A 22,202-nucleotide genomic window follows, 5' to 3' on the forward strand; every position below is an offset into this window, starting at 1 on the left:
GTGGGACAGGCCCTTTACCTTTTTTTTCTCAACGAGCTTTACCTTTTGACTACCTTCAATTATCTTTGATTACCTACGATAGCATTATGACCTACCTCGACTAAACCTACGAGAAGAAAAATGTAGATTTTTCCCATGGTGACCTTTATTTACTCGCGGGCATTTTTCATCATGTTGAAAAAAACGCTGCAACCTAGCTGAGGCCTCGAGTACGTGGGGACTACTCTTGAGCATGAAGGAGAGTTACAAAGACCTCCTAGGACCTCATGTCAACCATGCTGCGAGTCAAGGGCAAACTCTTATAAACTCGCAGAGGGACAGGCCCTTTAGGGTTGATCCATTATGCTGACGTTGACATATTTTACATAATTTTTGGAAAATAATTTTGTTGAGCCTTTACAATGGTTGTCATTTGAGTCTAAAGTAAATAAATAAGTTCAGGCCTCTGTAAATGTAAGCCAAAAATTGAGTGTGATTTTTCAGTGGTTGGTCGGAAGATAAGCTGTCGATAGCCTGCTCTGTTTTGGCGACAAAGAATGTGTTCATAAAACATCATTAGAACTAACATAGGGATATTGTGCAAACATAAAGTATGACTGCTGATGAGAAAGAAATGATCTTAAAGTTTGCCAAGATAAATTTGTTCTCACTTCTTTGACATTGCTTTAGAATACATGCCAGAAAAAAATCTTCATTGTTTGTCTTGTGGAGCAGCACAAAGTAAACTTGCATAACACTTTTTTCCAAATGTTTTGGCATGCCCATATTTTGTAATTTATCAGTTTTTCTACAGTACCAATGCATGTGTAAACATAATGCATGCTTGGAGGGGAAAATGTATTGCCAGCACAAGTGACCCATGTGCAGATATTTATACCTTTGTGTATGATGATTTACTAGTCATATACCCATTATTAGTTCAAAGCTATAAGATTTTAGGTGGTAGGGAGTGTTTAAGTTTTTTTTTGCCTGTAAGTTTGAAAGAACATAAGGAAAGAATCCCATCCTAACATGCGCGGGGTTTGTACCCTTGTTAATTCTCTGCACTTATTAATCTAACCCTACTAGCTAACCCTACTTGTTAATCTAACCCTGCTTTTCATTTAGGAACCTGCTTTATTCCCATCCTCCCAATGGAATGTAAAATGACAGCATCTCACCAGGCCTTCCCCCATTTGCTCTGTAGTAGTGTTCAATTTTCCACACAAACCTTTATGAAGTCATCTGATCCTATGAGGATATCTTTCATAAATTGACATACTTTCCTGAAACTGCCTCTTTGTTTTAAGATTAGAGCTATACATTCACTTGTAATGCTACATATTCCACAAGCCTGGAAAAAAAGTTGTTAAAAAATAATAATGGCACTGGTGTATCAAGAGTACATGTTTTTGGAGAAAAAAAAAATCATGCCAAGTAATTGGTGTAATGCCATTAGGACCTGGACCATTTACAACAAGCACTTCAAAACATTGGAAAGAAACCACCAACACTGTTTCTACAAAATCCTCCAAGTTTACTGGGGGGATAATTGAACAGCAGTGTCTTCCCTCAGGCCAACATCCCAGCTTTAAAGCACTTCTTGTACTCAGCCCATTATGTTTGGCAGGTCACTTATCTCACTTTATTTCCAGCCCTGCCTTGGGAAGAAATTACCTGGTAGATGGAGATGAAGATTCAAGGATGTCCTCAAAACCTCCTTGAACAAAGGGAACATCCTCACTGACTCCTGAGAATGTCTAGACCATGATAACACATAGTGAGAAAGAAGCATTCAGAATAGTATAGAGAGCCATGTATTGAGAGCTCACAGAAGCAGTAGAGCAGACCATCTTATGAGCTACCCATTTACTCATCTCACCTGCTGCCACAGAACCTGTAAAGTAGAAATAAGACACCCTTGATCCTGAGAGCCTAATGGAAAGCAGAAGATGGTGGAATGGTTAAGTTGCTGCATTAGCAGATCTGGATCATTGATTTAGAGGCATGACATGACAGGGAGGCATGAGGCAGTTATTATAAATGCACGGAATTCATAAATCTTAAATAAAAGTGTGTTTCCATGAGCATTGATCATGAAACAACAGGATTATTGATTAGGATGCATTTATATGTGAATCCAGTCTGACAAATGTGGTAGAGGTCAATTAGTGATGAGCAATAAATTTCTTCCTTGCCAGTGACATCCATTTTATGAATGGTGTGGCTAATTTCCTGAGTGCAATTGCATTTCTGTGCTCTTTCTTCTTCCAAAGCTTTGATGCATCCCGATACAGTGAATCAGTAGAAGTTGGTACGGGTTGTTGGAGACGTGCTAAACTTCCTTTGTGTTCTGAGGAAGTAAAGATATTAGTGTGGTTTCTTGACTTCAATGTGGTTGACCCAGGACAGATTGTCGGTGATATTTACACCTAGTACCTTGAAGCCCTCAACCATCTACATGATAGCACTCTTCATGCTAACTGGGGCAGCTACACCATCTCTTTTCCTGAAGCAAAACAAGCATAAAATGCATTGCGCTCATCGGGGAGGGGCACATTGTTGCTAATGATAGGGCCTAATTTCACTTTGCAGCCTGATCTAGCCAGCAAGCCTTGTCACAATCAATCGATGTCCGTATAGTTATCCTAGGAGTCTAACATGGCCCAGATCTCACTCTTGGAATCAATGATGGCTTTGCTAAATTCTGAACTAGATTTTATGTACCGCACGGGATCATTTGATTTGAATGCTGCAGACTTGATGTTCACCTAGGAACAAACTGTTGCTTAACTCTGGTCTCAGGTTGGGAACACTCATTGACTTCCTTGGCACACATTCATAGAACATTGAAGAGTACAGCTCAGGTATGCCCCTTTGGCCCACAATCTTTGTGCCAAACATGATGCCAAGTTAAACTGATCTGCCTGTACATGATCCATATCTCTCTAATCCTTGCACTTCCATATACCTATCTAAAAGCCTCTTAAAGTCCTCTATTGTATCTGCTTCCACCACCGCCCCTGTCAATGAGTACCAAGCCCAACAACTCTGTAAAAAAAAACTTGTAGTGCACTTCTCCATTAAACTTTCCTCCTCCCACCTAAGCCTTCTAATGATGGATATTTTCACTGAGAAAAGCGGTTCTGACTGTCTGGCCTATCTATGCCTCTCATCATTTTATATTCCTCCATCCCCTCAACCTCCGACATTCTAACAAATTACTCCACATATTTACTGTGATGAAATGACATACTCGCTTAGGTTGGCTGCAGAGTCCTTAAATATGAACCATTCCACAAAGTTTAGTTTAGTTTAGAGATACAGTGTGGGAGCAGACCATTCGGCCCATCAAATCTGTGCGGACCAGCGATCCCTGTACAGCAACACGATCCTACACACAAGGAACAATTTAGAATTTTTACGGAAGCCAATTAACCTTCAAATCTGCACATATTTGCAGTGCAGATTCCCCCCAAGAACACACATGCACACAAAAAATGACACATGACAAAGCGGACTGCCTTGATTTAGCCTTGGGGAGTTATTGCTCCCACTTAAGATATTGCAAAATGAAATGTGGCTGCAAGGGGAAGTATACTAAACACATTTAAATGAGGCATGTCAGCCTAGACATTACAATATAATTACATTCTCAGCTTTTTTTGATTAAATTAATCATCCCAGAACAAATATTAAAAAACAGAAATTAGGCCAATTGCCAACATTATCTATATTTATTTAACTAATCTATTGATTAGGAAAGTGATATTCTTGCAATGGTTAAATTGCCTTTTTGGGGTGATAATCTGTGATATTGCAGTTGAAATCATGTTTTGATATCAATCATGGATGAATTCAAGCACTTTGCAACATCCACTGATCGCAGACAGACACAGACGATAGAAGAACTTTTTATTCCCCGTGTGGATAATATATCCTTGATTATATATATTACTAGTTTGCTGCCATAGAAAACTAACTGTTGACCAGAGGAAATTTTTGTAAAGAATAAATCTTAGCTGTGTATTCCTGATATAATAATGATACAGTCTAGGTACAGCTGGCTAGATGAGGGTCTGAACCACAGCCGAGCTCTCTGTGGCATGCTCTAATTATTTTCTAGCAGATTTTGAGATTAATTTGCCACTGGAGGATCATGCAGTACAGCTGTCTACTTATGCTATTTGCTGCCAGATTACACATTGCAGCCAATTCCAGGCCATTATCACGTCTTGTTATTTAAGCCTTCATAGATGAGGCTACGCTGTTGACTGAAGAGAATTCTAAAATAGGTATAAAGCTAATAATGTTGAAGTTAAGAAAAGGCAAAGCCCAGTTTCTGCCCTGGCCTCTGCAATGCTTACTTTTCCTGGGGCAAGCAAGGATTGTTGGTCGTATCCTCTGAATCGGCCAAGAGGGAGCAATTGCTGGAAGAATTATGATGAAACAGAAGGAGTAAGTGGGTTCTCAACCTGATGGCTTGAAAGCCCGATTTCGGGTCTCATTCTAGAAATTCAAATTTAGCAGGAGCTGTCTATGTTAAAACGCTGCATAATGCTACATTTTGCTGAGAATAGACTAAACTAACCAAACAAGCTTACCGTGGACCCATGACTGCATAAACAGCTTATTCATGTTTTCCAGAGATGCTATCTGTTCATACTGACACTTCTGTCCTGGCCCTCCTACATTTCTCGAGGCCACATAAAATCTGGAGGAACAGCACCTCATATTTTGCATGGGTAGCTTACAACCTAACTATTTGAACACTGAATTCTCCAATTTTAGGTAACCTCGAACAAATCCCTCCCTTAGCCTCTTGTTACACCCCCCCCCCCCCCCCCCCCCATCTCCACTCCTCCTCACATAAAAAGCCATTGCCTGTGTCAACATCTTGGCCTGCCTCTTCTTATGTCCAGCTTTTTCTCTCCCCTTCCCCCCCACCCTCCTCACTCCATAATCAGTCTGGAGAAGGGTCCTGACTTGGAACATCACACATCCATGTTTTTCAGAGATGCTGCTTGACCCGTTGAGTTACTCCAGCACCTTGCGTCCTTTGGTGTAAACCAGCATCTGCAGTTCATTGTTTCAAAATGTAACCTGACTCACTGAGTTACTCCAGCACTTTGTGTCCTAATTTTGCAGTCTGTGACCACAATTACACAGCCAAAATTTTACTGTCAGACCCAAATATCCCAATGAAGCTCTATCATAAACTCTGGTGTTTACTGCATACTGCATCATTGGTATGCAATAGGATTTATTTTCAGCATTTATCATGCTGGAAATCAAGTTGTAATGAAATAGAAAATGCTGGAAACATTCTGCAGTCTTTAGACTTTATAGGTACAGAGCAGAAACAGGGCTTTCGCCCAACGGGTTCACAAGAGACTCTCAGTCTGAAGAAGGGTCCCGTCCCAAAACGTCACTCATTCCTTCTATCCAGAGATGCTGCCTGTCCTGCTGAGTTACTCCGGCATTTTGTGTATTACTAAAGAGCCTGTCCCACGAGCATGCGACTGCATGCGGCAAGCGCGACCAAACCAGAAGCGGGGGCTGCGCGGAGGTCGAGTGAGTGACATGAAGTTCGAGCGAAGTCCGCGGGAAGTTCGCGCGTGACGTACCGCGTCGAGACGGTGCGTACGGCATCAAGACGCTGCGTATGCCCATCGAGGCGGTGCGTACGGCGTCGAGGTGGCTGCGGGCCGGCAGGCCATTGTGGCGCGGAATTTTTGAACACGGTCAGTTTTTCGGAGCCCCGCGCGATGTCGGGACCAGCTCCGCACAACTCCATACGGCTCCGGCGATCGAAGTGGGACCGGCCCCGCAAGGCCGTACGGCTCAAGCGACCACGTTAGGTCGCGCTTGCCGCATGGAGTCGCATGCTCGTGGGGCAGGCCCTTTAGGTCGCGCTTGCCGCATGGAGTCGCATGCTCATGGGACAGGCCCTTAATGGTACAGCTGTGAGGCATGCCTGACAGTTGGAATGTACAAAACAAAGAAAAATGAGAAAAAGAGAGAAACTGAGCCAAAATGATGACAGGCAGTGTTGATACAAATGGAAAGAAAGATCGATTTAACTGGAATCGAAGAATTCAATATTGAGTTTTGAAGGCTGCAGCGTGCCAGGCAAGGTGAGGAATTGTTCCTCAAGCTTACATCAGGTTTTGTTGTATTGGTGCAGAAGCCACAGACAGAAAGTCCAAGAGGGAGTGGGATGGTGAGGCACCAGGAAGGGTCTCAACCCGAAACATAACCTATTTCTTTTCTCCAGAGATGCTGCCAGACCCACTAAGTTACCAGACCCGCTAAGTTACTCCAGCTTTTTGTGGCTGTCTTCAGCTCAAGGTCATGCCAGCTGAGCACAGGTACTTCACAAAACAGATGCGAGGTGTGAATTCGAGGTGTGAGTTTAGAAGAAATGCAAAAGGTGCTTCTCTTGGAAGGATTGTCTTTGTTCCAATATGGTGGGCACAGGAGGTGCAAGGGTAGGTGTTGCATCTCCAGCATTTGTCTGCAAAAATGCCATAAGATGGGGGAGAGATAGGTGGGAATGGAAGAGATTACTTCAAAATGCTGAAAGGGACGGGGAAGGGAATATGTGGCTGACTGTGGAGACACTGCAACTTTGGCTTTCACTGATTATATTCCTCTTTAATGGAAGCTGTAACAGGCAATCATTTATTTAATTCCTCTTCAATGGCATATTCATGCACTAGTCTGTGGATCAGCTGAAGGACTGCAGAGCTGCAGGGAATGACAGAATGTGCCTCGGGGTAGTGCACTGATCTATCACCCTGCTGCCAGACCCAAATGCCCCCAGCAGCAGCAGTGATACACAGGCCCAGCTATTCACTGCAGCCACTTACTGATCACTATGCTTGCTGTGGTCAGAGCATCTGGTACCACAGCCTAGGGATCAAAACCATTTGCCGAGGCACATCCTGCAATGAGCAGCCATGTTTCTTTCTATTACATTGGAAACTCACTTGGAAAAGGCATATGTTTTGGAGTTAGTAGGTGCTTCACAAGGTATCGTAAGAGGAAAACATTCACATTTCAACACATAGAGCTCACCTGTAATCACACTAGGTGAATAAATGTGGGCTAATTGATATTCATTTGAGTCTCAAGATAATTTAGGATGAAGCAGAGAAGGCTGGTGATGCAACACTTTTTATGATCGAAAAGGGAAAACTAAGTACTCATCCTATTTAAGTATTCTTGGCACTAAAAGAGAATAGAAAAGATACATGTAAATATTTTACACAACCATCAATTCTATTTTGAGTTAATATTTGCCAACTTAAGAGGAAGCATTAGTTGACAGTCCTAAATGCAATAATTTATGATGGCATATTTGGAATGTATTACCAAGAGACGATGCAGATTGGGAAGACTAGTCATGAATGCTAATTTCGCACAGCGTGATGGAAAACCAAGGTAATTTAACTAACACAAACTGTACTTTTCAACTGATGCAAACATGCTCTTCAGTAGGATGCCCAGCTCATCACAATCCTGCATAGTGTGCAGGAAGGAACTGCAGTAGCTAGTTTAAACCGAAGATAGACACAAAAAGCTGGAGTAACTCAACGGGTCAGATAGCATTCCCGGAGAAAAAGAATAGATGACATTTCAGGTCAAGACCCTGCTTCAGATTCAGACCCGAAACATCACCTATTCCCTTTCTCCAGAGATGCTGTCTGACCCGCTGAGTTACTCCAGCTTTTTGGGACATTCTTGCATAGTATGGATGAGATTCAACACGTGAAATAACTACAGCCTGAACAAGAAAGATTTGCAAATGAACTTTGACAATGTCACATTAGTATTGGACAGACCGCTATAAAGAGAGGATGAAGCACTGGAAAATCCACCTGGTCATTTATGTGTGTACTTGATGCAGAGATGTCAAGCAATCTGATCAAGCACTCGGAAAATAGGAGCCACAACTGGTAATCTAGATGGCGTAAATTGTAAATTGTTTATTGCAATTTTGCTCTTTCGTGCCTCGGGGAAAAAGCACAGAAACATTTATTTCAGAGTTACCTTAAGTGTTTCTGCTGCACATTTTTCAAGCATGCACACAGGATACAGAGTAGGACATTGAGTAAATGACTCATTTGGAATCAGACCTTGAACATGCAAGAGCTGCTACAAAGGCATTGGGTTAGGTTGATTTTCACTCGGGCCACAACATCTTGCTCCTCTTACTATCACCATCTCTCGCACCCCATCACTGCACTGATCAACAATAGGCTGAATGGTAAATCAAAAACAAAATTAATGTTAAACTTGATCTATGTTTAAAGAGCAAAGCAGAATGTAGCCTATGGGATATGACAGTAGGACTCTTTGGACGTTTTATATTACAATAGACTGGCATAGTTAAGGTGTGTTAAATTACTTTCTTCAAATCCACATGATGCTATGATGGCTGGTATACCTCTGTAGGATAAATTGTGTAGCATCTTCTCATTCTCAGATGAATGCGGAATTCATGTATTTTTCCTTTATTTGAGGATGGGCGAGAAAAACAACGCAATAATAACAGTGACCATATTAAACCAGAAGTGACTTTCATAGTCAACAATTATTTTATGATGTCACAAGTTCTCAAATTATATGAGTAGAATTAGGCCATTTGGCCCATCGTGTCTACTCTGCCATTCAATCATGGCTGAGCTCTGCCTCTTAATCCCTTTTACCTGCCTTCTCCCCAAAACCATTGCAACCCATGTCACTTGCATTTGAACTAAATAAAAGTTCTGGTCATGAATTTAACAATATCCACAATTAGCATGTTCAATCACCCATGTGCAAATATTTATTTGTATATGTTATACAAACCACAGCAAGCTCCAACTAGCCGTGATGCATTGGGAACTAATTTGGATAATCTCTGAAACTAAAGCACATTTGAATAACCTCTGCCAATTAATTGCAGTGAAGGCAGTGCGCCAATTCCTTGCTGCCTTGATGCAAACATTATGATTTACTTTGTGTGTGTGTGTGTGTGTGTGCGTGAGTGTGTGAAGCAAAGGCTAACTGCAAAATTAAAGAGATACATGCTCCAGCAGGGATCCAAAATTAACTTGTGAGCATCAGCTGTGCTGTAAGCTTGTCTGTCTGTTTGTCTGTCTGTCTGTCTATCATTAAAAGTCTCATCTTGTTTGTCTGTCTGTCTGTCTGTCTGTCTGTCTGTCTGTCTGTCTGTCTGTCTGTCTGTCTGTCTGTCTGTCTGTCTGTCTGTCTGTGAGATCAAGGAGCTATGTCAAAACGGTACACAATAGTGCAAAAGCTTTTGCAGAATCTTACTCAACTTTTTCCCGTGGTCGTTAGTATCAAGTTTCTTTGCATTTAATGTTATATTTCACAAATTATTGATATTTAAAGTTTTTAAAAAGCCCATGTTGAGAAAAATAACTGACTCTGCGGTGAGAGGTTTAGAGCAGCTTCCAGGTACGACGTCACAATGGCATCTCGCAGTCCTACAATGACAATAGCATTCATTTACATATGCTGCCGTGAACATTTCTGAAGCCGACAATGGCATCACAATGGGATCTCAGCTGCCACAGCCTACAGCCCAATTCCCACTCCCCACAGCCCACTCCCCACAGCACAGCTTCCAGGGGGGTAAGGAGAGGGTGAGATTTGTTTTATTTTAATCTGTCGTGCTGCCAACGGTAACGGCAGCCCCATGTGCATCGCAGTCGCTGCCCTTAATGCAACCAGCTGCGCGCCGCCATCTTCAGTCTGATTGGGTCGCGCACGGGAACGCGGCGTCATCGACAACAAGAGCAACAGCGATGACCAATCGTTGAGAAGCAGCATCAGCAGATACAGAGAGAGAGAGAGAGAGAGACAGACAGAGAGAGAGAGACACAGAGAGAGAGAGAGAGACAGAGACAGGTGGGGTTAGTGTGTGTGGGTGGGGGTTTAGTGTGTAGGGTGGGCTAGTGTGTGTGGGAGAGGGGGTTAGTGTGTCGGCGGGGAGGGTTAGTGTGTGTGTGGAAGGCCCGCTAAACTTTATTAAAAGTTGTCTGGCTTCTTAAAAGTGTCTCGACTCCTTCTCCCCCCTTTCTCCCCCCTTTCTCCCTCCTTCTCTCCTCCTCTCTCCATGCTCTCTAAAGGACTTACTGGAACTGAGGTTAGGAATATACTGGGGCAGTTGTCTAACCTGCCTCACCTCTTGCTGTGTCAGTAGCTTTGGAGCTACTCTGAAAACTGACCTTTGGAGCACCTGGTAAGATACAAAAAACAGTAATTGCAAGAAATACCCTGTCAGGAGTGAAAGAAAAAAAGTTCACATCATGGAACAATTCTCCCTTGTGCGAAGAGAGGAAAAGTTCACATTATGAAACAACGACCTGATGTAAATTCTTTAAGGGGAAAACTATAACACAAATTGTATTCTGAGGAGCATAGGTTTTTAGAGCAAGCTGAATTGAATGAGAATAAATGAAGCAGTGAGCTCTGAAACTTCTCCCTTACCCCAGTATAGAATAATCACAATTTAGGCAGTTAGGAATTTAGCATGGGTTCTGATTCTTATGGATTGTCCATGAACCATGATTTCAATGTAGAGATGGAGGAGGGGGAGTGAGAGTCTTTTGCTTGTTGGATATATCTCAAAATATGATTTTAGCTCAGATCTCATTCCACCGTTTAAGTTATAGGGTCTGGAAGGGTCAGAACTGCTAAAGGCAAAACTTCTAAACACACACACACACACACACATCCACTTGGTCTAGTATTTTATTAAAACTCATCTTGTTTGTTTGCAGGTTTGTGTTGTACCTCTATTTGCGCAAAAACGGTACACGATAGCGCTACAATTTTAGCCCCACCTTATTCACCATTGACCTGTGTTGTAAATGAAACAAGTTTTGTTCAGAACGATTGATGGTATATTTTAAAAGTTCTTAACGTTTAAAAAAAAATTAACTTAAAACAGCGCCCCAACCCCACCCACGCATGAACAGTTGGAGGAGAGTTCCCCTGCGCATCTTTACTGGCATTGCAAAGTGCACCCAACAGGTCCTCAGCTGCACCCACGTAGTTGGGGCTTTTCCAGAATTCATATTGCCACCTTTTTTCACACATGAGTAACATTACTTCAAGTTTACTGTTGCTCCGGCCCTACGGGGATCCACCGCCTTGGCGCTGTGGCTGGGGCTGCGTTTGCGGGCAGCAGTGGCTGCCTGCTCCAGGGGCGAGGAGAGGCCATGCCGACAATCTGGGGCCTGGGCCCTGAGGCTGGCCCTGAAGCCTATGGCTGATGCTTCTCTGGGCCCGCGTGGTGGGCTGAGGCTGTGCCAAAGAAACGAGGCCCGGACGCTGAGCCTGGCACTGAGCACGGCGGTGCAGCTGCTCTGGACACGCAAGGAGGGAAAGGAGCAGCACCTCTTAAGATCCTGGGAAGGTGAGGAAGGAGAGTGGGGGGATTGAGGGAGGGGAGGCATAGGGAGGGAGCGGGGGAAAACTGTGGGAGGGAGAGTGGGGGAGGAGGAGGAATAGGGGAGAAGAGGTGGAGTGGGGGAGGTAGGGAGTGGGGAATAGAGAGGAGGGCAGTGGAGGAGGTCAGGGGGGTTAGTGGGGGGTTAGGGGGAGGTTAGGAGTAGGGTTAGTTGGGAATAGAGGGATAGGAGGGGGGTAGGGAGGGGAGAGGAGTTATGGAGGGAGGGAGTGACTAAGGGTAGAGGGAGGGAGAAGTGAGGGAGGAATTGGGGGAGGGGAGGAGGAGAGGGGAAAGAAGACGGAGGGTGAAGAGGATGGGGAGGGTGTGCTGGGGGATGGGGGCAAATGAGCCGCGTCTGCGCAGTTGATGGCTATGGGTGAGCGGTGGAATATTGCATTGGGGAACGGGTTGTGTTGGAGGACCAGGCCTCCCGTGTGACATGGACCCAACGGGCCCCACACTCTAATATTTTATAAAGGCAAAATGTGTTATTGCCGGAGCAATGTCTGTAAAGCAGGCAATAAATTTGATCTGTAGAACATGGAAAATGGCGCAAAATGAAAGATGAGTCAAAAGATTTTGGATATTGCACTGGATGTCTTAATCGTGAGATAAGGATGGATATGTGATGCCTAGACCCATCTCAGAAGGCAGTAAGGTTCAGATAACTATGGAGACCAATGGCAGAAGTAAGGTGCAGAGTACATTAAGGGGTTCATTGATCTTACATGAGTAATCAAAGTGAGCAAATGCATCTTCAAACACCATTTCCTCTTGGTTTCAACTATAGCTCACTGGGTAGCGCTCTTTGCACTGAGGCAGAAGATTATGGTTCATCCCATTCCAGCAGCAAGAATGTAGGAAATTATAGATCCTTATGGGCCAATCCCACTTAGGTAATTTTTTGGGCGACTACAGGCGACAATCTTCAACATGTTGAAACATTTTTGGCGACAGTAGCGACAGTTTTTGCTGTCATAGGTTGTCGTAGGTGTTGTCGTAGGTTATCGCCAGGTGTCGTCTAAACATAAACAATGCTTTAGACCACAGCGGGGGGGCAGGGCCAGGAGGCAGGTGGGCCTCGATTGGTGGGCATGTGGGCATTGTGACGCCAGCAGCTGGCAAGCGGCGATTATATTTTAAAAATTGAGTTTGTGAACAATTTTATTCAAAATCTGGGGAAATAATTGACCATAGAGTGGATTTCTGAACTAAATTCTAAATTCCTATCGAAATATGTAAAAATCTCCGTGTTTTTGCTTCTGGTTTTCGAGGAAATACATTTCAAAGGCAAAATGATACACACCCACACACGCACACATAATGCGCATCACGTGCGCATCATGCGTAAATGATGTCGCGTAAATGACAGGCCCAAGTGGGACAGGCCCTTTACTTGCATAATCTGTATATTTGGTTTCTATAAGATTCAATAGTAGGTGTGATGCATTAACCCTAAATATTTTCCACCCCACCATTCTCAGCTAATATTACATCTCTGTCTTTTCAATAATTATGTGCAGGTATAAGGAATGTTACAGCTTATTATTGGTGATCCCTTACGAGGGAGTGGTGCAATGGTGTGATTTTGTGTGCTGATAATCAGCCTACCAGAAATAGTCAGAAGCAACTTCAAAGTGTTATTTTAAATGTTTGCTTGCAAGGTTGCAAGGTTATGTTCTCAGCAGAATTTGCCAGTGTAACTCTTTACAGTCTCTGATTTAAGTTGATCATGACAATAACTGCAAATGAGGGTATTCATTAAACCAGACAGCTGGAGTTTCATGGGCTGGTTTGCAGGAGGTACAAAAGAACATATGGAAACTTTGAAGAGTTGTAGTCATGGAGTGAAAAGCCATTGGTGGCAACTTCTGGCCCATTTATGGTGAAGTACAAAATGACACCTGTATATTTACACTGCAGAATGCCACTTTAGTTTCTGGACCTAAGCTTTGTTGGGAACTTTATAATGAAGCTATCCATTATTGTAGATTATATACTGTTGCTGTTGAAAAGAGGTGAAAGGTGTAAGGAGTTTGTATTCCCTGAGATGAAAAACATAATTATACTAAAATCAGAATCTCCATAGTTATTGTGAACATTCTGCCAATTTATTTTCTTGGATACATACAAAGGGTTGGTTTGCACACTAGTCTAAGATTAATAGGTTTAAAGTTTTAGCTAGGTATCCCATGTGAATATTTCCCCTGCTGCTTGGACAGAGCTGCACAACAGTCCTGATCCAATTATAGACTGGATTGAAATGCAACAGTTGAAAATTAATGAATTAATGAATCTCCCCAAGGCTAACTTTTTTACTAACTAGATGTAATATTTTAATTCTGGACTAGATATACTTTCCAATCATCAGCAAACATTAAAGAAGGGACATTAATCCTGGGATGCTTCACACTTTACTAATGTGAGGTTAATCCTCAGTTCTAGATTTACTGGTTTTATTGCTCATTGTTTGTGCAGAATATTTGCATGCAAACTATTATATATGTAACAATTGTGCATTTTCAATCATTAGAAATAGCAAAGTACTGTTCACATATGATATACCACTGTCCACTCGTTCACTTGATAGATATGAAAACAAATCAGAACTTTTGAACACTTGACAAGAACATAAGAAATGGGACCAGGAGTAGCCCACAATTCATCAGGAACATGACTGATCTTCCACCTCCTCCACTGCTTGGCTTGCGCTGTCCTTATGTTCCTTCATTCCCTTAATAAACTATCAATCATGGTTTGGAATGAACACCTCCTGTTATCTAAGCTAGAAAATGCCAAGTTTCACCACCTGCACTTCATCCTGATTATTTGCTGCACCTGCATGTTGGCTTTCACTGACGTGCGGATAAACCAAAATCCCTTTGATCACCCATGTTCTCTACCTTTGTTTAAAACATATTATGCCTCTCTGTGTTTTGTGTATCATGATAATTTAACATTTTACAACATTTATAGTGGGCCTGAATTGTTCATACCTATTCACTTAACTTGCCTACATCCCCTTGAAGATTATTTAATTATACTTACACTCACCTCGTTTTGCATCACCAGAAAACTTGAAATTATAATAGCTAATCCACTAGGCAAGTAGTTGATATGGATTGTGAATAGTTCAAGCCCAAGCGCGGATCCTTGCGGAACCCAACTAATCACAGACTGCCCAACTGAGAAAGGTCCAACATATTCCCATTCTTTTGTTTCTACCACTGCTCATTCCAGATCTGTTTCTTATCCCCAATTCCATGTACTCTGACATTGTTAACCAGTATCCTGCTCAGGATATTATCAAAAACCTTCTGAAATCCAAATACATCCCCTACATTGATTTCCCCCTTGTAAATTCAACTCGACACATTCACAAAGTGCTCCAATCTATTAGTCAAGTATGATTTTATTTTCATGAATACTATGTTTAGCAACTTTTGCATATCTGGGGTGGGGAGGAGTGGCACTAGGTAGGTGCAGCAATGGGATTCTGCTGTTGAAAATTCTCCCAGTACTCTTGCCCCAAGCTTTTCTGTATGACAAACTTTAATGGGATTGAATTTACGAAGTAATGTTGCTTTAACAAACAAATTAGCTAATTTGTCATTCTTTGTTAACCCAAGGAAATAAACGATGCAGATATTCGAGAACTGGCAAGAAGATTGACTGGAAGACTGACTGTCATTCGCCAAACCTTCCCCATGTCAGAAAGCAAGAGCCAGTACTGTTTAAGAAGCAATCATAGATTTTCTTCAGTTATGTGTAATCCTAAAGACCCCTTCACACAGCACATGGAGGTAGGGGATTTGGCTAATAGCATTTTAATGACTTTGCTCTTTAGGTAATATCATATCTGGATGATATTTCCATGGAAAAATAACTAAGTGATGATGATAATTAATATTGGATAAAGAGCAAATGAATATTATGTACAATTTTTAAAGCTAGACTGGATGAATGTACACACGAACGATATTTTCAGATGCTACTGTTTTAATATGAAATGAGAATTGATTAATAATTTACATTAAAAAAACTATGAAGAAATATGTTGCTTCATACCATTAGTTTCAATATAATTATGGAGAGGGTCAGAACTGGACCTAGGGTTGTGATTTTTGATTGGAGAAAGGCTAACTTTGAGGAGATGCGAAAGGATTTAAAAGGAGTGAATTGGGACATTTTGTTTTATGGGAAAGATGTGGAAGAGAAATGGAGGACATTTAAAGGTGAAATTTTAAGAGTACAGAACCTTTGTGTCCCTGTTCGGTTGAAAGGAAATAGTAAAAATTGGAAAGAGCCATGGTTTTCAAGGGAAATTGGACACTTGGTTCGGAAAAAGAGAGAGATCTACAATAATTATAGGCAACGTGGAGTAAATGAGATGCTTGAGGAGTATAAAGAATGTAAAAAGAATCTTAAGAAACAAATTAGAAAAGCTGAAAGAAGATATGAGGTTGCTTTGGCTAGTAAGGTGAAAGTAAATCCAAAGGGTTTCTACAGCTATATTAATAGCAAAAGGATAACGAGGGATAAAATTGGTCCATTGGAGAGTCAGAGTGGACAGCTATCTGCAGAGCCAAAAGAGATGGGGGAGATATTGAACAATCTCTTTTCTTCGGTATTCACCAAGGAGAAGGATATTGAATTATGTGAGGTAAGGGAAACAAGTAGAGTAGCTATGGAAACTATGAGATTCAAAGAAGAGGAAGTACTGACACTTTTGAAAAATATATAAGTGGATAAGTCTCCAGGTCCGGACAGGATATTCCCTAGGACATTGAGGGAACTTAGTGTAGAAATAGCAGGGGCTATGACAGAAATATTTCAAATGTCATTAGAAACGGGAATAGTGCCGGAGGAATGGTGTACTGCGCATGTTGTTCCATTCTTGAATTTTTTGAAGAGGTTACTCGGGAAATTGATGAGGGAAAAGCAGTGGATGTTGTATATATGGACTTCAGTAAGGCCTTTGACAAGGTTCCTCATGGAAGGTTGGTTAAGAAGGTTCAATTATTGGGTATTAATGGTGGAGTAGCAAGATGAATTCAACAGTGGCTGAATGGGAGATGCCAGAGAGTAATGGTGGATGGCTGTTTGTCAGGTTGGAGGCCAGTGACTAGTGGGGTGCCGCAGGGATTTGTGTTGGGTCCACTGTTGTTTGTCATGTACATCAATGATCTGGATGATGGTGTGGTAAATTGGATTAGTAAGTATGCAGATGATACTAAGATAGGTGGTGTTGTGGTTAATGAAGTAGATTTTCAAAGTCTACAGAGAGATTTATGCCAATTGGAAGAGTGGGCTGAAAGATGGCAGATGAAGTTTAATGCTGATAAGTGTGAGGTGCTACATCTTGGCAGGACAAATCAAAATAGGACGTACATGGTAAATGGTTGCGAATTGAGGAATGCAGTTGAACAGAGGGATCTAGGAATAACTGTGCACAGTTCCCTGAAGGTGGAATCTTATGTAGATAGGGTGGTAAAGCATTGGTGAGGCCAATTCTGGAGTATGGTGTACAATTTTGTTCGCCTAATTATAGGAAGGATGTCAACAAAATAGAGAGAGTACAGAGGAGATTTACTAGAATGTTGCCTGGGTTTCAGCAACTAAGTTACAGAGAAAGGTTGAACAGGTCTTTATTCTTTGGAGCACAGAAGGTTAAGGGGGGACTTGTCAGAGATCTTTAAAATGATGAGAGGGATAGACAGAGTTGACGTGGATAAGCTTTTCCCACTGAGAGTAGGGAAGATTCAAACTAGACGACTTGACTTGAGAATTAAGGGACATAGGTTTCGGGGTAACATGAGGGGGAACTTCTTTACTCAGAGAGTGGTAGCTGTGTGGAATGAGCTTCCATTGAAGGTGGTGGAGGCAGGTTCAATTTTATCATTTAAAAATAAATTGGATAGTTATATGGACGGGAAAGGAATGGAGGGTTATGGTCTGAGTGCAGGTAGATGGGACTAGGGGAGAATACGTGTTCAGCATGGACTAGAAGGGCCGAGAGGGATCTGTTTCTGTGCTGTAATTGTTATATGGTTATATGGTTATAAGAACGGCACGGTGGCGCAGCGGTAGAGTTGCTGCTTTAAAACGCCAGAGACCCAAGTTAGATGCTGGCTATGGGCGCTGTCTGTACAGATTTTGTAAGTTCTCGCCGTGACCCGCGTGGGTTTTCTCTGAGAACATCGGTTTCCTCCCACACTCCACAGATGTACGGGTTTGTAGGTCAATTGGCTTGGTATAAATCATTTTAAATATTGTCCCTTGTGTTAATGTGCTGGTCAGTGCAGACTCAATGGGCTGAAGGGCTTGTTTCCGCATTGTATCTCTAAACTAAACTAAACTAAATTTATTTGTGTAAAATGTCAAGCAACCACGGAAACCCATGTGGCATAAGGTTAGAATTGTGATATTATTGCAATAGTTGTCTGGTGCTAAAGATTCATACAGTTGGGCAGCTGAATCAGAAATATGTCTGCAGAGACAGGTGTGCTGAATTTGTGAAAGTGAGCAGAGTTCTTGCATGTACATACACCTCTGGTGTCTAAGATGCTTTCCATAGTTTCCTTGGTCAGTGACTTTTTTTAAGCCATTTCCATTTTTTAAGAATGCACTCATGCTTGGATTATGTAATGTCTTAAAAATAATTGCAAAATATTTAAATGAATATATTATCCATTTACATTATTTGTCCTTAAATGGGTTTGTGTAAATTTCCTGTGGAAGATAAAACCATTAGAAGGTGTAAGTAATTAGAAAATGGACTGTCCTTTTCTCATCATTTTCTGGCAAGTATCAGCATGAATGTTCATCTATGATGAATATCTGGTGCAATTTCTTGCCAGAATTACAATTCAAATCCTATGTGGTAATGTTGCAAGGAAATACCATTAGCTATTCAATTCCGAGCACCATTGTGGTTAGATTATGTATAGCTGTCATCTGTTGCACATGTAGATAGCATGGTAAAGAAAGGCACGATTGGCAGCCCGACCAACAGTCTGTCTGTTTTTTCGTCTTTTTTAAAATTTTAGTGTGTGTTAAAAGTTTGTGTAAATGTTCCCCAGTTTGTTTTATGTGGGGAGAGGGGGAGGGAGTCAGGGGAAACTTAGCTTCAGTTGCCGGAGATGTAATTGTTTTCCGGGTTGTATCTCCTGCGGCCTAACATCGATGGAGCTGGAGGGCTCCTCGGATTGACTTTGAGCCCCATCACGGGGCGTGGACTTAACATCAGAGCGATCCCTTGCCTGGGATCGCTCCAACCGCTGCCTGCGGACTTTACTATCGTGAGCTCACAGTCTCGGGAGAGGCCGAGTCAGGAAGCTCCTCCGAGGCAGAGGCTCGACTAGCCCCGACGCGGGGTCCGATCATCGGAGAGGGGGAGCTGACATCATCGCGATGCAGGAGCTGATTGCCCCGATGCGGAGGGCCCAAACGCTGCCAGCTACGGGAATCAAGATTGTCCCCATCAGCGGAGAGCTTGAGGCCCCCGACCGCGCTGGAGCAAAGAAGCGAAGAGAATTGAACTTTCTTTTCGCCTTCCATCACAGTGAGGAATGTGGAGGAGTCACTGTGGTGCATGTTTATGGTAAAATGTGTTTTGAGTGTTCAGTTGCTCTATATTTGTATGACTGACTTGACAAATGAAATTCCTCGTAGGTTGCAAAACATACTTGGCGAATACAGTATTATTGTGCTTGTGATTATTGTGATTGTGATTGTGATTGTATGGTATGCATGTCTCCATTGGTTGGGGCATTGTGTATAAAAGTCTTGACGTCATGTTTTACTTTGGTTATGCCACTTTTGGAGCATTATGTGCAGTTCTGGTCACCCCGTTCCAGGAAGGATGTAGAGTCTTTGGAGAGGATCCAGACCACTGCTTGGATTACAAAGTATTATCCAAAAGGAGAGGTTGGACAAATTTGGATTGTTTTCTCTGGAACTTCAGATGTTGAGGCCTTTGTATAGTAATACGTACTGAACTGTATGCAAAAATGAATTTCCTTGTACCTCGGTACATGCGACAATGTAGTACCATTGAATCATTGATATTTGAAAGAGGTTTATAAAATTATGAGAGGCATAAATATGGTAGATAGAAGCTTTTATCCAAGTGAACTGGACTAGAGGGCATAGCTTTAAGAATAAATTAATTAAATTAATATTTATTGACCAAGTATGTACACATACAAGGAATTTGCCATGGTTTAAAATTTAAAGGAGATTTCTAGTTTTAGTTTTATGGATACAGTGCAGAAATAGGCCCTTTAACCCACAAGGTCCATTCCGACCAGCAATCCCAACACATCAACACTAGCCTACACACACTAGGGACAATTTTACATTTTATACCAAGCCAATTAATCTATAAACACGAAGGTACACAAAATTGCTGGGGAAACTCAGCGGGTGCAGCAATTTTGCAGCAATGCAGCGGGTGTTTCCCCAGCAATTTTGTGTACCTTCGATATTCCAGCATCTGCAGTTCCCTTTTGAACAATCTATAAACACGTATGTCTTTGGAGTGTGGGAGGAAACCGAAGATCTTAGAGAAAACCCAAGCAAGTCACGGGGAGAACGTACAAACTCCGTACAGCCAAGCACCTGTAGTCAGGATCGAACCCTCTGGTGCTGTTAGGCAGGAGCTCTACCACTACGCCACTACACTGCCCTGTTATTAATTAATTTAAAATTCATTTGGGGGACATTTTTTTACACAGAGAGCAGACTGCCTGGGATGGTGGTGGAGGCAGATACGATTGTGGCATTTAAGAGGCTTTTAGAAAGACACATGGATATGCTGGGAATGGAGGGATATGGATCATATGAAACAGGCCATTGTTAGCTTTACTATTGCCAAAGGGTCTGTTCCTGTGCTGTTGTGTTCTATTTTCTGTTTACTTGTTAGCGAAAATGTTTTTTTTTCTGCATTGTTATCTTGTTTCAACATATTAGAAAGTCTGACAGTAATTGTTCTCTCAGGCCCACAAGGACAAAAAAAACAGAAATGAGTTTTAGAAAAGACAGACCTGAGTGAAAGACAATGTTTGTAAAGAACGTAAGAATTAAATTTGCACTGTCAGACATAACCCACAGGAAAAATTCCTCCTTCAGATTTTTAAATGAGAAATCCATGAAATAAAGTATAATTAGGACACTTTAATGCAGAATATCTAGCAATTAACAGCAGAATGCATGAATGCTTGATGAAGGCAATCATTACAAAGGACACTTTTAAAGTTAATTTGACATGGCAAAACAAAATAGAAGATGGTCTGCAGTTTTAGTCATAATATACATCATTATTTATTATAAGCAAAGAGCAGATACAATTTATTGGATCCTGGAAGCAAGGTTTTCCTCATGCTAACATAAATGGCACTTGAGAATAATGGCATTTGCATTTGTAACGGTTTTATTATGCAAAGCTGCAAAAAAAAGGAATGTGTGTTGATTTTTTGGACAATAATGTTTTTACTGAGCCAAATTTACAGATGTTAAATAATAACTTCCATTTATGCAATTTTGCAGCTTATAGAGATTTTTGTTCAGAATTTGTATTACTTTGAAAAGCAATATTAATGCATGTTGTATTGTATTGTATTAATAATGTATATATATATATATATATATATATATATATATATATATCTATATTACTAAAAGTCTGTTCTTGACCGGTTTTGGCCAACTGTGCTGCGATTTCCGAGAGAACGCCGCCACCTACGGCCGTCATTTTTGGCCACCTTGCTCAGAGCCCCCCTCCGCCGCATGTGTGCCGAGGATTTTTCCCGTTGATTAAAAATGACAGAGATATTAATGTTTTTATAAAATTCCCCATTCTCTCTGCTGCCCCCGCTGGCGGCAGGGGGGAGGGACTATAAAACCAGGAAGTGGTGTGCCACAGTCTCTTCGAGATGGAGGAAGGCAGAGGGTCACGTTTCTGTGAGCTGTGAATAACACTGAACACATGTTACTCAAATGTAAGTGCCCTTAGTGGTTCTAAAAAATGTCTATTGGTTCTAAAGCTTGCAAAAAAGTGTCTACTGGTTCTAAAGCTTGCAAAAAAAAGTGTCTATTGGTTCTAAAGCTTGCAAAAAAAAGTGTCTATTGGTTCTAAAGCTTGCAAAAAAAATGTCTATTGGTTCTAAAGCTTTAAAAAATGTCTATTGGTTCTAAAGCTTGCAAAAAGTCTCTCTATTGGTTCTAAAGCTTGCAAAAAAATGTCTATTGGTTCTAAAGCTTGCTAAAAAGTGTCTATAGTTTCTAAAGCTTTAAAAAATGTCTATTGGTTCTAAAGCTTGCAAAAAAATGTCCATTGGTTCTAAAGCTTGCAAAAATATGTCTATTGGTTCTAAAGCTTGCAAAAATATGTCTATTGGTTCTAAAGCTGGCAAAAATATGTCTCTATTGGTTCTAAGCTTGCAAAAATATGTATATTGGTTCTAAAGCTTGCAAACATATGTCTATTGGTTCTAATACTTGCAAAAATATGTCTATAGGTTCTAAAGCTGGCATAAAAATGTCTATTGGTTCTAAAGCTTGTAATAAAATGTCTATTGGTTCTAAAGCTTGCAAAAAAATGTCTATTGGTTCTAAAGCTTGGAAAAAAAGTCTATTGGTTCTAAAGCTTGCAAAAAAATGACTATTGGTTCTAAAGCTTGGGTGTGGCTTGAAGTTGAAAGGCACTGCAAATTGTGGCTTGAAGTTGAAAGGCACTACTTACTGCAAATGG

The 22,202-nt window shown here is 41.5% G+C and overlaps 1 protein-coding gene across 1 annotated transcript in view; it reads left to right on the top strand.

Annotated features, from left to right (window-relative positions):
- The window catches only part of LOC116978788 (glutamate receptor ionotropic, delta-2-like), a gene marked incomplete at its 5' end in the record, with an annotated part of 428,679 nt that overhangs the window by 255,607 nt on the left and 150,870 nt on the right, over positions 1 to 22,202 (top strand). Inside the window, one exon of the mRNA XM_033030081.1 lies at positions 15,079 to 15,252. Coding sequence (XP_032885972.1) covers positions 15,079 to 15,252 — 174 coding nt within the window. The remainder of the gene's footprint in view (positions 1 to 15,078; positions 15,253 to 22,202) is intronic.

This window comes from Amblyraja radiata, chromosome 11, assembly GCF_010909765.2.
Source record: "Amblyraja radiata isolate CabotCenter1 chromosome 11, sAmbRad1.1.pri, whole genome shotgun sequence".
In the NCBI taxonomy this organism is placed as follows: Eukaryota; Metazoa; Chordata; class Chondrichthyes; order Rajiformes; family Rajidae; genus Amblyraja; species Amblyraja radiata.